Below are 17,722 nucleotides of genomic sequence, written 5' to 3'. Positions count from 1 at the left end.
TTGGTAGAGAAAACAAAAATGTTAGCCTGGCGTGGTCGTGCACACCTGTAATCCCAGCACTCAGGCTGAGGCAAAAGGGTCAGAAGTTCAGGTCCAACCTTGATTACATAGTGAGACCCTGTCTCAGAAAACAAAACGTGTGTGTGTGTGTCAAAGGAGAGACAGTTAAGAGGACTGTTGTTTGATCTGATGATGTGGTTTAAAGATCCAATACTTGAGAGTATTTATAGAGGAAAGTTTACCCATTATGTTCCAGAGCCATCATCACAGGCTATAAGAAGACAGATTTCAAAAGAAAAAAATGTGAGCTAATGAAAAGATGGAAATAAAGTGTTTGTAGAATGGGGAAGGGAGGAGGGGGTGAAGGGAGGGCAGGGACAAGGTGAAAAATGAGAATCAAGACCTGGCATGTAGAGGTACAAGACCCCAACAATGAATGTAACTGTACTGTATCCCTAAAATGTACCAATAAACTCAAAGCTGTGCGGGGGGAGACAGATTTCAGCTTGGAATAGGAAGAACTTTCTAGTAATTTTGTGCTTCACAAAGAAGTAGTTCCCTGTAAATAACAATGTGGAAGTGAAGTCTAGAAGCTGTCTCATTATTAAATGCAGCTTCTACATAAGGTGTAAGAGTAAGACAGATGGCTTTCCAGGGTCTCTTATTTTTATACATTTATTTATGACTACTTCCAAAGAGCATTGAAGCTTTTGTGTATGGTCTCTTCTTACTCTGAGCACATAGTTTAGGAACTTTGGATGAAATGGTTTCGTTTGTTTGTGACAAGGTCTTGCATAATCCAAGCTGGCCTTAAACTTGCTATGTAGCCCAGGTTGGCCTCAAACTCCTGGTCCTTCTGCCTCATCCCCCTGAGTGCTGAGGTGACAAGCATGCACCATTACTCTTGGCTCCTGAAGGGGCCTTTTGCAGTTGACTTGAGAGTTAACCTACAGTAGGAGCACTGGTTACAGATAACCTACAGATTGGACAAACCAAAGCTGCAGTCACCTCCTAGTCCTGGTTGCTAAACCACTAAGTTTGTATTCCAGAGAATAGACTTTAGTTCATAAATTAGGGTGACTGATGTTAGGGCAGTCTAACAGAATATACATACTACATTTTTTCTAGTCTAATTCAAGGTAGACTAGAACGTGTTGTCAGGCTGCATCCCAACTAACTTTTTCTATTTTGTATTAGTTAGTGAAGCCTACAGAGAAATGCTGACCACAGACAACCTTGATATTGACAATATGAGACACAAAATTCGAGATTATTCCTTGTCAGGGGCCTACCGAAAGATCATTATTCGTCCTCAGAATGTCAGCTGGTGAGTATAGTCTAGGATGAAGTAGAACCAAATTACTCCATAAGGTTTTCAGTTTTTGCTTTACATGTGTAGTTCTTGGTGCTTAGAACCTAGCATCTAAGTATTTCATAAGTACTACTGTTCTTATTACTGTTATTGCTGCTCTGTCAGTTGGTATTTTTCAAATCAAGTAATACATGAAGCTGTATTGAATGTCATCATACAGTGAAAGTGACTTCATTTACATTTGCTAATATCACTGAATTATTTTCTGTAACAAAGTATTTATTGGTATATTTTAGGCATACATGATGATAACACTCTTCATAGGGAATTTGCACCTGTACATTTTACCTCCCGCCTCTTATTTCTTATTCCCCTCCTCCCTTCAAGCCCCCTCCCCTCTCTATGTACAAAAGCTTTGTTTCCATTTTTTCCTTCTTTTTTCACTTTTTTCCTTGTCTCTTCTTTTCTCCCTCCTCCCATTTGAACATTTTCTTGACATTTCCCAATATCTGTTAGATATTTTAGTCCTTATTTCCACTTTCAGTTTTTCACAGCAGAGAAAGAATGTGGTATTTAAACATGTGTGCCCTGAGCCAAGCATGGTAGTGCATCCCTGTAATCTCAGCACTTGGGAGGCTGATGCAGAAGGATTTCTGCTAGTTTGAGGCCACTGTGGGCTACATAGTGAGTTCACGCCAGCCTGCACTACAAAGGGAGACACTGCCTCGAAAAAACAAAATTAAAAAGAAAGAAACATGTGTCCAATTTATTTTACTTAAGAGTGTGGTCTCCAGGTCCATCCTTTTAGCTATAAATGTCTGGAGCTGCTGCCTTTTTTTTTTTTTTTTTTTTTTGTGGTACTGGGAATTGAACTCAGGACCTTGTGCTTGTGAAGCAGCCAGCGGCACCACTGAGCTAAACCCCCAGCCCCTAGCTCATCCTTCTTTATGGCAGAGTAGTACTCCATTGTAGAAAACCCCCACCTTTTCTTTAGCCATTCATTGGTTGAACACTAAATTATTGAAGAAATATGTAGAGAATGAACGTTTCCTCATATTTCTAAAAAAATTAAAATTTGTTATAATAGAGCTATCCCTAAGTGAATTATTCAGAATTTGCTATGAATTCCAACTGGTTATTAGAACTGGTTGTTCTAATATGTTTCTAGAAAAGGATACTTGTATTTATTTATTTTAAAATACTTTCTTATGAGTATTATCTAAAGCTTTATTTGATAATTTTAAAATGAAATCCTAAACTTGTTACCTAGTACCAGGAAATTTTATTTTCCTCTCGCCCTCTCACCTTCTCCCTGTTTCTTCTCTGGCAGGGGGCATGAAGTTAGCAGAGTTGAGCTTTACCTTCTTCACTTGAGACAGTTCCTCACTAGTAAAAAGGTGTTTGTGAGGTCATGACCACACTAGAGAAAATGGAAGTGATTCATATCACATTTGTACAAAGTGAGGTTTACTGCTTAGTTTCATGTAAAAAGAATTTCCATCCTAGGGAAACATTTTCTGTCATTTCCAGAGGTCAGCGTCACCTGTCATCTTACTATATAGTAATATAAAGGCCCTAGGAAGAGTTTTTTGTAAGTGTAGCCCTGTTTTGTTGTTGAAGCATCCCAGCTATAATTATTTACAATAGATCTATGTGTTTTCTTGGGAAACAAATGCTGATGAGAAATGTAATTCCATTTATGAATGTTCATAGTCATACTTAACTTTATATGTTTTGAAGGGGAGTGGTTGCATATGATGACCCTAAAATTCCACTTTTCAACACTGATGTGGACAACCTAGAAGGGAAACCACCACCGGTATTTGCTTCTGGTAAGCTCACTTACTCTTCGGCTCTGTGTCAGTTTTGAAATGTTTTCTCATATAAAAATGTAATGTTTTGGGGAAACTGCTCTTAGAGTTATCACCACCACCCACCCACTCTGTGATTTCTATTTCATGTTTTGTCACCTTAAGCTTCATGATCGTAGCTGAAGGTAAGTAGCTAAAACAGTCACTCCCACTGAAGATGAACGTTATAGATAGTGTGATATTGGGTGATTGCATATTTCCTCCCTGTCCTCACGCAGAGACAATAAGGGTGTCCAAAAAACTGCTTTCTCGTTGTCAATTTCTTGTCATTCCTCTGTTTGTTTTAAAAAGTGGTATGATTTTACATTTACTAAAAGTAGGAAAAGAAACATGCTCAGGCTGGGTGTGGTAGCACATGCCTGGAATTCCAGCACTTGGGAGGCTGAGGCAGGAGGATCACCAGGAGTTCTAGGCCAGCCTGCACTATGTAGTGAGACCCTGTCTCTAAAAGAAGAAAAAAAGCATGTTCTGCAGAGTGAGTGTAGGCCAATTAAAAATAGGAACGGAATTGCACTCCAAGGGTGAGAGCAGACCACTGTGAAAGAGAACACGTGGCCTTATCATTCCTTTTTGTCATTGGTGTTGGGTGTCTGTGTCCTTGGCTGGGGCCAGCTTTACTTTTTTTAAATTGTTGTGCCTTTCTCCACTGTGCTCTTCTGTCATCTGCCCCTTGCGTGAAGGCTCCTGGGTAGAGTTGCTGTGTCCATCCAGCTGGTTCGTACACTCACAGATCTCTCACTTCCAGGGAGGTGGAAGCTTGTGGAGAGGACACAGCTCTTTAGGTTTGTCTGGAGATTCTGTGACTCTCCACTCTGTACGTGTCTGCCTTCATCTTCTGATTGTTGTCCTCTTTTTTGCCTGGCAGAAGGCAAATACAGGGCTCTGAAAATGGATTTTTCACTTCCTCCTTCTACTTATGCTACCATGGCCATCCGAGAAGTGCTAAAAATGGATACCAGCATCAAGAACCAGACACAGCTGAATACAACCTGGCTCCGCTGAGGAGTGCTTGCTTTATCTACATGCAGACAAGTATTTGCTTCCTCTTAAGGCAGAGCACTCATATGTGGATCTTGAATCTTTATAGTAAAAGATTATTTGTATTTTTTTAAGTTTTTATTAGCTTAAATAATTTGCAGTGTTTGTACATATACACAAATTTTGAGGATCCTAATTTTAGCTCAGAAAATATAAATTGGTCAGAATGTACTTTAGGTGCTTAAATCATAGTCAGAAATAGTTTTATGTGCTTTATAATAATAACAATGGACTTTAGTGTGAATGTATCAAATAGCAATTTTAGGTTGTGCTGCATATCTGAAGGACAAAAGGAATTTTTTTTTGTTTCTCCTAGTCCTGGGGATCGAACTCAGGATCTTGTACTTTCAAGGTTAGCCCCAGTGCCACTGAGCTAAATGCCTGGCCCCTGACAACAGGAATTCTTAACACATCATGAGTGGAGTACACAGCAAGCGTTTTAAGAGCAAATGCAGCAAAACAAATTCTGATTATGGATAAATAACTCGAGAGTCCCCAGTTATAAATGTAGTACTCATACTGAATCAAATGATAGTAAAATGTCTACAGGTTTATAAACACAAAAGTGATTGTTAGCTGGGTGTGGTGATGCATGCCTGTGATACCAGCACTCTGGGAGGCTGAGGCAGGAGGATCACAAATTCAAGCCCAGCGTGGATAACTTGGTGACTTAGGAGACCCTGTCTCAAAAACTTTAAAAAGACCTGAGAGGCCCAGGCGTAGTGGTGCGTGCACGCCTATAATCTCAACACTCGGGAGGTTGAGGCAGGAGGATCACTGTGAGTTTGAGACCAGCCTGGGCTACATAGTGAGTTCCAGGTCAGTCTCAGTTACATAGTGAGACCCTGTCTCAAAAAAAACCAAATAAATAAATAAATGAATGAATGACCTGAGATATAGCTCAGTGTGAAGGCCCTGGAGTTCAATCTGCAGTACCATCACCCAGAAGAGTGATAGTGGGCTGAGGATGTAGCTCCGTGGCTCAGTGCCTCTATGGCAAGTACGAGGTCCTGAATTCATTGCTGGTACTAAAAAAAGGGTAATAGTCATTATGCAATTCATGTACTAGATTCAGGTAAGCATTTATGTGATTTTTAGTTTGCAGTCATCAATGCCTTGCAGGAGAGCTGCACTGATAGGTTCTTCTTCATGTAACTGTGTAGCTGTTTTTATTGGTTAAGGTCTAATGTTTACTCTGGGTGCCTTTTATGTTAACTGTTACCACTGGACTGGTATTTGTCCTAAAATAAATAATGGCAGAGAAGACTTTAAAATATACCAGGTTCCTCTGTCAGCAGCGCGAACCCTTTGTCTCCCACTGCTTAGGTGTCCATCCACACCGCATACAATATCTCTGGTGTAAAAGCATAAATCTGCCTCCTAAAGTTGTGTGACCTAACTACCGATTTTTATTTTCTATCATTTCTAAAAGCAAATGTAATAAATATTTTTAAAACCTGCTTTCTATTGATAATAAATTCTTAAACTTAAGTGCAAACAAGAGTCTTGTCCATGACCAAAGAGAAAAGGCCAAGACCATGAAGGATCCTTAAAAATGACGCTGGCCCAGGGTGTGCAGTGATCGCGTGCACGGGCTGAGAATGGCAGAGAAGACAGCACAGCCAGCTGACTGTGGCTGGACTTGGCTCCCTGCCTCTGGCTTCACCCTCCCTCCAGTGCACTTGCCAGAGTGGAAATGAAAGGAATAAGAAGAGGAGCGGCTCTCTGTGGACTTTGAATGACATTTGTCCTGCATCTGGCAGCGAACACAAGAGTGAGACTATGGTTTCTCAACCCTTTTCCTCTGAGGACCCCACCCCACAGCTGAGGCGGAAAAAGTACTAAAAGTATCATGACAGATTATTCCTAGCTGCCCTAAAAACCAAACTTAGTACAGGCACAGTGGCCATATCTGTACAATCTGGTAATAGCCAGTTCTCTACATCATATTGACTAATGAAAATTATTATAGAGGAGTTAAGTTTGTCTATTGCAAGTATATTCTGCAGTTCTGCATTTATAAATTTACATTTTATAAAAAGTGAGGCTGAATTTAAATTTTCATCATCTGGGAAATATGGCACCTTGTGATGAATTCATTTTCCTGGCTACATTAGCCAGCTGCCGGTCTGCATATCTCTTCCCCCTGCCCAGGACTGGGAAGTAAAACCAGGGAGCACTGAGTTACACACCCCGTTTTTAAATCTTGATACAAGTTCCCATTAAGTTGCCCAAGTTGGCCTCAATTCGTGACCCTCCTGCCTCAGCTTTCCATGTGGCAGGAATTACTGACACAGCTGTGTCTGGCTTCATATCTCTTAAACACAAATGAGGACTTGGGAGGCTGAGGCAGGAGGGTCACTGTGAGCCCGAGACCAGCATGGACTACGTAGTGAGTTCCAGGTCAGTCTTAACTGCATAGTGAGACCCTGTCTCCAAAAAATAAAAAATACCAAGGTGGGCTGGGGCTGTAGCTCATAGGTACTGCACCTGCCTCCTGAGTTCAATCTCTGGTGCCACCAAAAAAGAAAGTAGTGGAAAAATAATGATTCAAGGTGAAGTCTTCCAGCTACTTTGAGACTTTGAGGGCATACTGTCTAACTGTAGGGATTTAGAGTAGACTATAAATCATCACCTTAGGATAGAAATGACATTTTTCATTGTTTTGGACATTTTTTTATTTTTTGGCTTTTTGGGACAGGGTCTCATATACACACACACACACACAGGCATGCTGCTGAAGTGAGCATGGTGTGTCACTATTTTGGGTTGGCCCAGTGGTTCTGCCTCTGCCTCCCAAGTGCTGGGATTGCACCCTGCTAGGACATTTTCAGGGTTTTTCTTGTTTTTGTTTTTGTCCTTGTCCTTTGGTACCAGGGATCGAACTTGGGTCCTTGAACTTGTGAGGCAGGCAGTGGAACCTCTGAGCTAAATTCCCCAGCCCTCTGCTAGGACATTTTCATTGTTAACATGGAGGAAGTTTCTCTGAGGCAAATTTACAAAACTGAAAGATAGCCTAATCCTAGGTATAAAAGTATTCTTTCCAAAAATTTTGCCTGAAATAATAAAGAATTATTTTTAGTATGATGTAAAACCAGCATTTTTTATAACAGAAAAATAAGGCAGATTATCAAGACCATGATATGAATGTTTATGTTAATGATTTTGTGTTATAGATAATAACTAGATCACCATTATACTAACAAAACCTGGTTGGTCCTGGAATCTTCATGGTTTCATGTTTTAAATAATAACCAAACCATTATACTGTTTTTTCAAAATTGTAGCCTGGCATGATGGCACACACCTGTAGTCCCAGAGGCGGATGATGCAGGAAGATCCTATGAACCCAGAGTTCAAGGCCCAGCCCAGGCAACATAGTTAAGACAGTAACTTTAAAACGTTAAAAACTCCTGGTTGATTCCAATGAATCAGCTGAAATACTAGTAGTAGCCACGGTGGCACATCAGTAGTTGGAACTTCACCAGTTGTTTCAGGCAGTACTGGTTAGTACAAACAAGGCCTTGCCCTGGAATACTTTTTGTGGCCGTTTTGCACTATAAGAAGGGGGTTATGCAAAATAAAATATTTGAATGGTATTTGCTACCCACTGATTTTAATGTACATATACTTTTTTGGAAACCAGAGCATTTAGGACAGTGAATCTTTCTATGTTTTTGTTGTTTCAGACAGAAGTAAAAGCCCAGTGGAAGAATTAAAAAGCTGTCTGGCAAGGTTCTGGCCTTGTAGGTTGAGAAGCTTTTGCTTGCATACCAAAGGACAAGGCTTTTCTTTGTTTGGTGAAACCTGCTTTCTCACTTTGTGGGGCTGCATTCCAACAGGGTGGAACATCTTGATGGTGGATCAGGAACACTTTGGAAGATTTTAAGGAGAAGTATAGATACTGTCTCCAGAGGAAGAAAAAGAAAGAATGTGTATACACATGCACACAATTCCAAACTTGCAATTTCAGGAGCGTCAGTGTATTCAGAGAAGATCTCTCTTCCAGATAGTGCTTTCCAAACTTGTGCCTAGTGGATACGCTGGCATTAGAGTGCAGAATGTTTCCAGAAGTGGAAGACTATCGCTGACTGTCCCCAAGGGGTTGAGGTGCTGTAGGTGCACTGGCTTTCAGGAGCAAGACTAGTCTGCTGGCCATGCCAGGCCAACCTGGAGTTAGTGGAATGAACTAAGATTCAGCTCCACTCGGCAGCCACATTTCAACTGCTTCACAACCACACGTGCTAGTGGCTGTCGTGGATAGCATTGGCCTAGTTAACAAGTCATTCATCCACGTACAGAGGAGAGCACACCCATCACCAACAGTGATGCTAATAACTACATGTGTGCTATGTACAAGCAGCTTAAGTTATAATTAGATCAAGAGCTCACACTGATTCAAAATTCCACACTTGAAATAGATCCCTCTTAATGAGTTCATCATTTTTTGCAGTGGTGAGTATCAAATACAATGCCTCACACCTGCTAGGCAAGTGCTGTACTGATGAGCTACTGCCATCCCAGCATTTCCTAACACTTCCTTGCTTTTTCTGGCTTTCTCGGGGATCACCTATAGTCCTTTATTTTTACCCTTGCTTTCAATCCAGTGGCCTTATTGTGTGGAAGAGTAGCTGGTGGGCTGGGGATTTAGCTCAGTGGATCCACGGCCTGCCTTGCAAGCACAAGGTCCTTTGTTCAATCCCCAGAACCCTCCCCCTCAAAAAAAAGTAGCTGGGGATGCAGCTCAGTGGCAGAGTACTTGCCCAGCATGACAAGGCCCAGGATTCAGTCCCTGGTACTGCAAAACAAAACAAGAATGGTAGAGAGTCGGGCATTGCTTTGTTCTGCGAGGATACGGTGTGGGCTTTATGATACAGATTGTCCACCTGTGCTAACGACTTCTGGAAACTAAAAAGATAAAACTGGAAAATTATCATGGGAGATTTCTCAGAGCCTGTCTCTCCCGGTTTATGGTTCCCTCAGAAGCTCTGTTTTCTAGAGCAAGGTGAGTTGTGTTTTGTGTACAGTGTCTCCCAGGTGTGCAGGGAACACATCCAGCAGCCCTCAGACAGCAGTGACCTAGAGATTGCATGTTTTTTCTTATACACATAAGATTAGCAGCAATAACTAGTAATAAAATAGAACAGGCCTAACACTATACTGTAATAAAAGTTACGTAAATGTGGGCTCTCCTCCCCTGCTCCACTTTATTGCATTGTACTGATTTTCAGACCATGGTTGACTGGAGATAACTGAAATTGTGGAAAGCAAAACCAAAGATAAGGCAACTGAAAATTTTCCAGTAGCCACAATTAAGAAAGTGAAAAGAAACAGGTGAAACTTAATTTTGTATTTAAACAAATGTATCTAAAATATTTCAGTTTACAGGTGAGATTTTAAAAACCCAGGTGGGGGTATAACTCAGTTGTAGAGCACTAGCCTAGCCTGCCTGAGGCCCTGGGTTCAGTTATTCTAATTCCATGTATATAAACTGGCCATGGCCACCTTTGGTAGTGCACACCTGTAATCCCAGCACTGTGCGACCCTGAGACAGAAGAATCCCTACAAGTTCAAGGCCAGCCTGGGCTATGTAGTGAGACCTTGTCTCCAAAGACCAAAACCTTAAAAAAAAATTAACGGAGCATGTGCCTGTAATCACAACACTCTAGGAGCGTGAGGCAAGAGAATTACAGGTTTGAGCCCAGCTAGACAATTTAGCAACTTAGACACTATCTCCAAATAAAAAGGGCTGAGAGTGTAGCTCAGTGTGAAAACCCTGCATTCAGTTCCCAGTCCTGAAAAAAAAAATCCAGGTTTTCTTTTTTTGTACTAAGTTCTTAAAATCTAATGGGCATTTTACACTTAAAATATGTCTCCATTTGGGGTTTTGGCTTTGGCGTCTTCACAGATCTGAGGATCACACCCAGGGCCTCGCACACACAAGGCAAGGGCTCTACCACTGAGCTACACCCCCGCTCATGGAGCTCCACCTGGACTGGCCATGTTTCCATGCCCAGTAGCCATGTGGCCAGTGGATGACAAAGTGGACAGTACAGTTCAAGAAAGCACTTGTTCTCTGTGCATCACCAATATAATGGTAAGTTTGTTGGGTGTTAAGGTTTAGTTTGTAAAATTAGGGCTATGTAGGTTGGAAGTAAGGCCTGCTAAATATAATTTTGAAGTGCTTTATGGGTTATTGAGTTTCATGGTGACTGGGAGTAAGTACCCTCACTGAGGGAGCACATAAAAAACATGATTGATAATGGGCTCTGAAAGAGTTAGGGTGCTTGAAATATTAGTTAAACTGTTAAGATGACAGACACCCTGCAATTTTCTCTCATCTATAAATAATGCAAACTTAATCCTTCGTGTTGCCTCTATTTAGATTTAAAATTCCAAACTCATGAAATATAAATGGTTTAGCACATAAAGCTGAGAACCCAGATTATGCAGGATGATAAGATGATTTAGGCAGAGCTAAGCCTTGGCTATTTAGTGACTTAGTGAGACCCTGTCTCAAAACTGAAAACTAGGGTCTGGGATTTAGCTCAGCTGTTCGGTGGCCTGCCTTGCAAGCACAAGGACTGAGTTCAATCCCCAGTACCCCTCCCAAAAAAACCTGAAAACTACACTTAAACTAATAGAGCAGACAAAATCAGCACTATTTAATAGTTTTTATTTTATTATTTATTTACTTATTTTATATTTATTTATTTTTTTGTTTGTTTCGTTTTGAGACAGGGTCTCACTATGTAGTGACACTGACACTGACCTGGAATTCACTGTGTAGCCCAGGCTGGTCTCAACTCACAGGGATCCTCCTACCTCAGCCTCCCCCGTGCTGGGATTACAGGTGTGCGCCACCACCCCTGGCGCTGCTTTTAAATCAGTGGTTTCAGTTGTACTTAGGATATGAAGAGGTCAGGTGTAGAGAGAAGATTCCAGAGCTTAGCACTTTCAAGTGGAATTGTAGTTTCCAGCCTCCTGTCTCACTGATTTACAAACTGCTGTTTCTGAAAAACAGAAGAGTGAGAGGAAACCATAATGCTTGTTTACAGTTGGTTTTCTTTTTAAAGCAAATTACTTATTCTACTTTTTATGGCAGGAGGGAGGAAAAAAGTGTAAAAATGGTTTCTAATGAAGTTAGCTATTTAAATGATGAATGACTAATGTGTTTAGTAGAGACAGAATAAACCAATAAATTTTTTTGAAAATGCCAGGTGTGGTGGCACATGCCTATAATCCCAGCACTCAGGAGGCTGAGGCAGGAGGATCACTGATTTTGAGACCAGCCTGGGCTACATAGTGAGTTCCAGGTCAATGTCAACTACATAGTGAGACCCTGTCTCAAAAACAAAACAAAACAAAAAAACCCTGAAAACTAAAAATAGGCCGGGAATATAGCTGAGTGCAAGGATCTTGGGCTCAATCCCCACTACCCCCCCAAAAAAAAGCCCCTTCCCATCAGCAGTCACTTGACACCCTCACACAGGCTGGCAACCACTACTTCGCAAGAACTACTTCCAGCGTCTGTATTTGTTTGTTCCAGTCACTTGATGGAAATTAGGTTCCACAGGAATCCCTTCCCTTAGCCTAAGCTTTGCAGCTTCACCATGGAGTAGCGCACAGCACTTCATTGACCCTCCATGTCTGAATACCCTTGGTCACTGGGTGGACATTTGGTTTTCACTCTATGATCTGCAAGTAATGTGCAGACATTCTGTACCAGTTTCTGTTGGTCATGTTTCTGTTTAGGGCGTAAGCTCAGGGCATAAAACTGTTCAGTTCTGGAGAGGCGTCCAGCCGGTGTCCTGGAGCAGCTGCATGTTTCATGTCCCACCGGGAGTCTGCACAGCTGTGGTTCTCTGTGTGCTCGCTGGCACCTCGTCTCCTGTCTTCATCACAGGCGTCCTAGCAGGTATGCAGTGCTGTCTTGCTGAGGAGCATGTCTGCAGTCCAAAGTGACCGGTTTTGTTGGACTTGTTTTGTATGTGTGCTTGTTGGTCAGTGAGGTCTTTTGTCCCTCATAGGGGATTATTTGAGTTCCTGTTGTTGAGTACTGAGTGCACTTTCTGCACTCTTGGTCCATGTGCCTTCTCAACTATGTGACGGGCAGATATTTTCTCTGATCTGTGGGTTGTCTTTGGCCTCCTGTAGGTTTGGGTAAGGGCTATATATGTTTGTGTTTGGGATGTCATTGGTGAGGTTGCACACAGCTCTCCAGGGTGAAGCTCTTAGGTGCTGTGGGGAGCGCTTTGGTTTCAGCTCTGGTCCCCTTCACCCCTGCACTCGCACCATGGTTGGGTGCAGAGTGGAACTATTCTTAGACCTCCATACACCTTATTAGCTGCACCCATCCTATTTTCCATATTTCTCTTTCCTAGTTAAAAAAGTAATATTCGATACTTTTATTTTTCAGTATTGGGGATTGAATTCAGGGCCTTTGCACTGAGCTACATCCCCAGCACTTTATATGTTTTGAGACAGTCTTGCTAAATGGCTAAATTGTTCAAGCTGGGCTTGAACTTGATCATCTTGCCTCAGCCTCCTGGAGTGTTGGGATTACAGACGTGCCTATCATTCCTGGCCTCAGCGTACATCTTATTACCTATTTTGAGAAGAATGTTTCACTACCAAAAAGCTTGGTCAAGAGAACACAGACCTCCACTTAACATAGGAAGCCACCTTTGGTGAGTCTTTTCTTGATGATATGTGTCTCATAAAGTGGAGCTGAAGTCTCTTTCCTGAGCCATCATAGCTTTTTACAGCCCTGTGTATTAATTAGTAGGAACTCATGATATGGATGATGTCAGAAAGTAAGGGCTGGCTTATTTAAATGCAGCATAGCTCATGGACGTATCTAATAGCGTCTGTGTGGGAAAGCAGGCAGGATTCATTTCACAAACACTTCCTGCCTCGCTAACTCAGGAGGACCATGTTCACCCATGCAGGTAGATCTGGCCCTCAGGGACTCCTGGAATGTGTGTCCCTACTGTCTTCCTCTACACATACCCACTGATAGCAGGGGAGAACTAGTCCAAAAGTCCCAGTAGCAGGTTAGGAAAGGAACGCTCTGCTGTATCATAAAGCTGTATTTCAAAATCCTGGCGGGGGGATCGCAGAACTCGGGAGGGTGAGGCAGGAGTGCCGCAACTAAAAGGCCAGTGTAGTCTACTTAGTTCAAGATCCAGGGTGAACCTGCAGACACAAAAAAATGTGCAGTGTGGTGGGGCATACTTGTAATCTCAATACTGAGGAGGCTGTGGCAAGAGGATCACTGTGAGTTCAAGAGCAGCCTGGGCCACATAGTGAGTTCCAGGCCAGCCTGGATTACTTAGTGAGACCCTGTCTCAAAAATGCCAATTAAAAAAAAAGAAAAAATCCAATTCTCCAAAATCACTGTCAAGGGGCTTCTGCTGTCTGCCACAAGCAGCTGTCCTAGAAAGTCACCTTGTCTGTAACTCTGTTCCTGACTTTCAGATGCTGGGGTGATGGTTCCCTTGGGATCTTCATTCTCTGATGTGCCCCCCAAAATCATCAGTCACCAATTTTCACTTTGTTCTGCTTTTCTTGTTGCAAGGATGTTAGTAACAACTTCTAACTTAATTTTAAAAACCACTTTTTTAGGTTTTTGGTTGGTTTTTTTGGTGTTTTTTTTCTTTTGAGACAAGGTCTCACTGTGCAGTTTAGATTGGTCTTGAATTCCCTATATATCCTAGGATGACTTTGAACTTGTGGTGATCTTCCTGCCTCAGCCCTCCTTAGTGTTGGAATTACAAATGTGCACCGCTAAGCCCAGTTTATGTGTCTATGAGATATGACCAAAAGAATGATGAATGCTAAATGTCATAATTTATAAATCGCTTTTTGAAGAAGACTGCAACTTTCCCTATGTGTACGCCCCAGACTTGTTTATGCTTCTCTTCTAGGCTTGGGATATCCAAATTCCCTTAAAGATACTACAAGTGTGTTAATTAGCTTGGTTAATAAGGTAAAGGATGGAAAGCCAACCTTAAGCAAAACAAATTTCAAGGTTTCAAAGACTTTTTTTGGGGGAGTGGGGATGGAGGTAGAGTTGAGACAGGGTCTTGCTATGTAGCACAGGCTGGCCTTGAACTCACAACTGTCCTGCCTCAGCCTTTTGAGTAGTAGGATTACAGGTATGTGTTCAAATAGTTTTTTAAGCAAAACACCTTAGATCACCTATTTTAAACACACACACACACACACACACACACACACACACACACACGACTGGACCTTTGCCTTTCTTCTGTAAAACGGGCCATCTTTTCACCTATAGAATGAGCCACTGAGGGTGGGCCATCCCTTTCTCCTGTAATAAACCAAGCCCAAATTTCCTATAGATTCACAAATTCCACAGATTTCTACCACCAAAAACATAAATATGCCTACCTTCATCTCATAATGCCCTTTGCTCATGTACTTTTTTTTTTTTGGTACTGGAGCTCAAACTTGGGTCCTTGTGCTGGCAAGGCAGGCAGCGGCACCACTGAGCTAAATCCCCAGCCTGCTCCTGTACTTTTAAAATTCTGCCTAATAAATCTCGAAGGCCTCTTACTGACCGTCCTGAAAGTCCTTTCTCTGCTGGAGTCATCGAGCCACGGCCTATCCTTTGGGTGGGGTGGGTCAAGGGTTTCTTTGGGCCCCTCCATGACAATTCTGTGACTGATCCATCTCCTGCCCTCTGTGTCACCATGTGCACGTGTGTGAGTGGTGCAGGGTAGGTAAGCCCAAGCCTGCTCCTATGCTAGCTATGCTACATACCCTGCCTCACTTTTAAAAACTAAATTTATTTCAGATGAGGTTTATATGCAATTGACAAACTGTTCATCCTTAGAAATCTTGAAATTTCATCTATTAGTCATAATTGCTCATTTTCTTCAATAAAGATTTAAGTAAATATGCACATTTGGGGATTCTATTAAAAACACAGGCAAGGCTGGGAATTTGGCTTAGTAGTTCCGCTGCCTGCCTTGCAAGCACAAGGTCCAAAGTTTGATCCTCAGTACCAAAAAAATTTTTTAAAAATAAAATAAAAACACAGGCAAAAAATCTTTAACTCATTTCCCACTAGTCTTTGTTTGTTTGTTTTGAGACAGGGTCTCACTGTAGTTCAGTCAGTCTTTGAACTTTCTGTATAGCCCTAGCTGGCCTCAAATTCACATCAATCCTCCTGCCTTAGCCTCCCAAGTGCTGGGATTACAAGTGTGCACCACCAAGCCCTGCTTCCCACTAATTCTTTCAATGAATATTCAGTTAACTTGAGTCATTATTTTCCAGGTTTCCAGATAAGATGTAAACATCTAATAAAAAGAAAAATGTACACTTTTTTTCAAGATTTCATCTTGTAAGGTTCAACAGATGTTTTAAATAAAAAATTATTTTGGTAGCTATACTGTTAGATGTGTTTCTGGTTTAGGATGAAGCCTGAACACACACATACATCCATGTTTTCTCCTTCCCCCAGTGTTGCTGAGCTACAGAATTACGGATCAGGGTGAGGGACAGAGAGAAGAGAAAATTGTTCCAGCCCAGCACACCATGTGTAATGAAGGAGACACTGGCAACTGGCAACAAATACAAGCTGGGCCACAACTACAAATTCTGTCATCCCAGTACTCACAGACTGAGGCAGGAGGATCCCTGAGTTGGAGGCCAGCCTGGACTGTATAACTAGACCCTGTCTCAAAAGAAAAAAAAGTCAAATTCAAACCAGGGCTGAGCCAGGAAGGTATTTCAGATAATTCATTAAGGAAGCATGCCTGGAATTGCAAGGGTTGTGCTCCCTTCCTCTTTCCTTTTATTATTTATTTACTCAGCAAGTATTTGTTGAGCACATTGCAAAGCACTGAGCCTCTAGGCCTTGCTACAAGTGCATTTGCCTTTGGGATTGAGCAGGGAACTGTTCTCTGGCTGCCCAGGTGCTGGCGTGCTCCATTCGGAGAAGTGCTCTCCTGACTGAGCCCTGTCATGCCAGGGCCACCTCCCCTCACTGACTGGCCTGTGAGGGCTCCACTGTGCTACAAGGGAGCAGTTGCCACGTGGGTGTCATAATGCATGGATGCAGGGCCGGCAGGGGTCCCTGGAGACCAAGCAAAGGAAGCTGCTCAGAACTCAAGTCACCATGACAGCCCGATAGGTGAGATTGCACATACTACAGGGGAGAGGACAAAAGCAGGAGTGGGGAGATAAATAATAGAAGAAAATGGCCTCCAGCTGAAACAAAATACAACTCACCAGTATCAAACTGATTAAAAAGATGCACACATTCTGGCGAAACTTCAGAGATCCCCAAATCTTGCATAAAGAAGAAATAAAAAGCTATGGCAATTGCAAAGTATTCAGAAGTAGATTGATAAACATAACCCCAGCACTCAGAAGGCTGAGGCAGGTCATGGTGAGTTGGAGACCAGCCTGGACTACATAGTCCAAGGCCAGGTTGAATATAGACCCTGTCTCAAAAAAATTAATTAATACATTTAATGTAGAGAATGGGTATCCAACTTACTTTTCTTGTTGCTGAGACAAAATATCCAACATCCAAAGAAAGTTAAAGGAGGAAAGATTTAGGTCACAGTGTGTAGAGGTTTCAGTCCATGATTGGCTGGCTCCAAGGCAGGGTGGTGTGGCAGACAGGCATCACAGAGGAGAAACTTCCCCGGGAGCAGAAGGTAGAAAGCATCAAAGGATAACCACAGCCCTTTTTGTCCCTTACATCTTATTCAGGTTACCTAGGGCGGGCAGCACTCACACCCTTAATCCTAGTGCCCTTGATCCTAGCACTGCACCATGAATCAATCCCAGTATCACACACACTAGATCCAGTACCTCTGAAAAACCTATGACACAATATGAGGCTTTGGGGAACATCTAGACACCATTATAATAGTATAACAATATCTGAAGAGAGACTTTGATATGTCTGTGTGTGTGTGTGTGAATGGTAAATGGGTTGTAACAAAAGCTGCTTATATCCCTTGGCCAGCATTTTGTATGTAAACAAACCCTAGAAGATAAGTCCTCCTCTGAAGAGATCGAAACTCTTGGATACCACACTGCTGCTGTTCACCCTCCAGCAGTTTGGTCGGCTTTGCTGGGCCAACAGTGAAAGGCAGTGGTCACAGGCCCTCAGCAGCCTGGTGGACACAGCCCAAGTCTGCAGTCTCGGGAAAGCAATCAGGCAGAGCAAGCCATCTCCTCTCTGACTCCCAGTTTAGTGTTTTCTTCTCTGCTTGGCTTCTCAGAGTTGGAGGGTGTGGGGTGTTAATTGTGACAGGGTTTTGGCGTTTTAATGGGTGGAAGCCAAAGACATCCAACATCTCACAGAAAGGCAGCGTGCACGTGCGCGCACATGTGTGTGTGTGTGGTCACGCCCACTCATATATTTACAGACATGCCTTTTTATTTTTTAAGTACATACAGGGGACTGAACCCAGGGCTTTTGCACTGAGCTACATCCCTAGCCCTTTTTTTTTTT

The 17,722-nt window shown here is 42.4% G+C and overlaps 1 protein-coding gene across 2 annotated transcripts in view; it reads left to right on the top strand.

The window, feature by feature from the left end:
- Nucleotides 1-4,861, top strand: part of Pus7 (pseudouridine synthase 7) — a 58,636-nt gene extending 53,775 nt beyond the window's left edge. For both annotated transcript variants that reach the window (XM_010634026.3, XM_010634027.3), the window contains 3 exons: nucleotides 1,198-1,327; nucleotides 3,053-3,144; nucleotides 4,049-4,861. In XM_010634026.3, coding sequence (XP_010632328.1) covers nucleotides 1,198-1,327; nucleotides 3,053-3,144; nucleotides 4,049-4,185 — 359 coding nt within the window. In that variant the 3' untranslated portion in view covers nucleotides 4,186-4,861. The remainder of the gene's footprint in view (nucleotides 1-1,197; nucleotides 1,328-3,052; nucleotides 3,145-4,048) is intronic.
- The last annotated feature ends 12,861 nt before the right edge of the window (nucleotides 4,862-17,722 follow it).

This window comes from Fukomys damarensis, unplaced genomic scaffold (genome assembly GCF_012274545.1).
Source record: "Fukomys damarensis isolate Sample0158 unplaced genomic scaffold, DMR_v1.0_HiC HiC_scaffold_4, whole genome shotgun sequence".
In the NCBI taxonomy this organism is placed as follows: Eukaryota; Metazoa; Chordata; class Mammalia; order Rodentia; family Bathyergidae; genus Fukomys; species Fukomys damarensis.
This window is presented reverse-complemented; position numbering and strand designations above follow the sequence as displayed.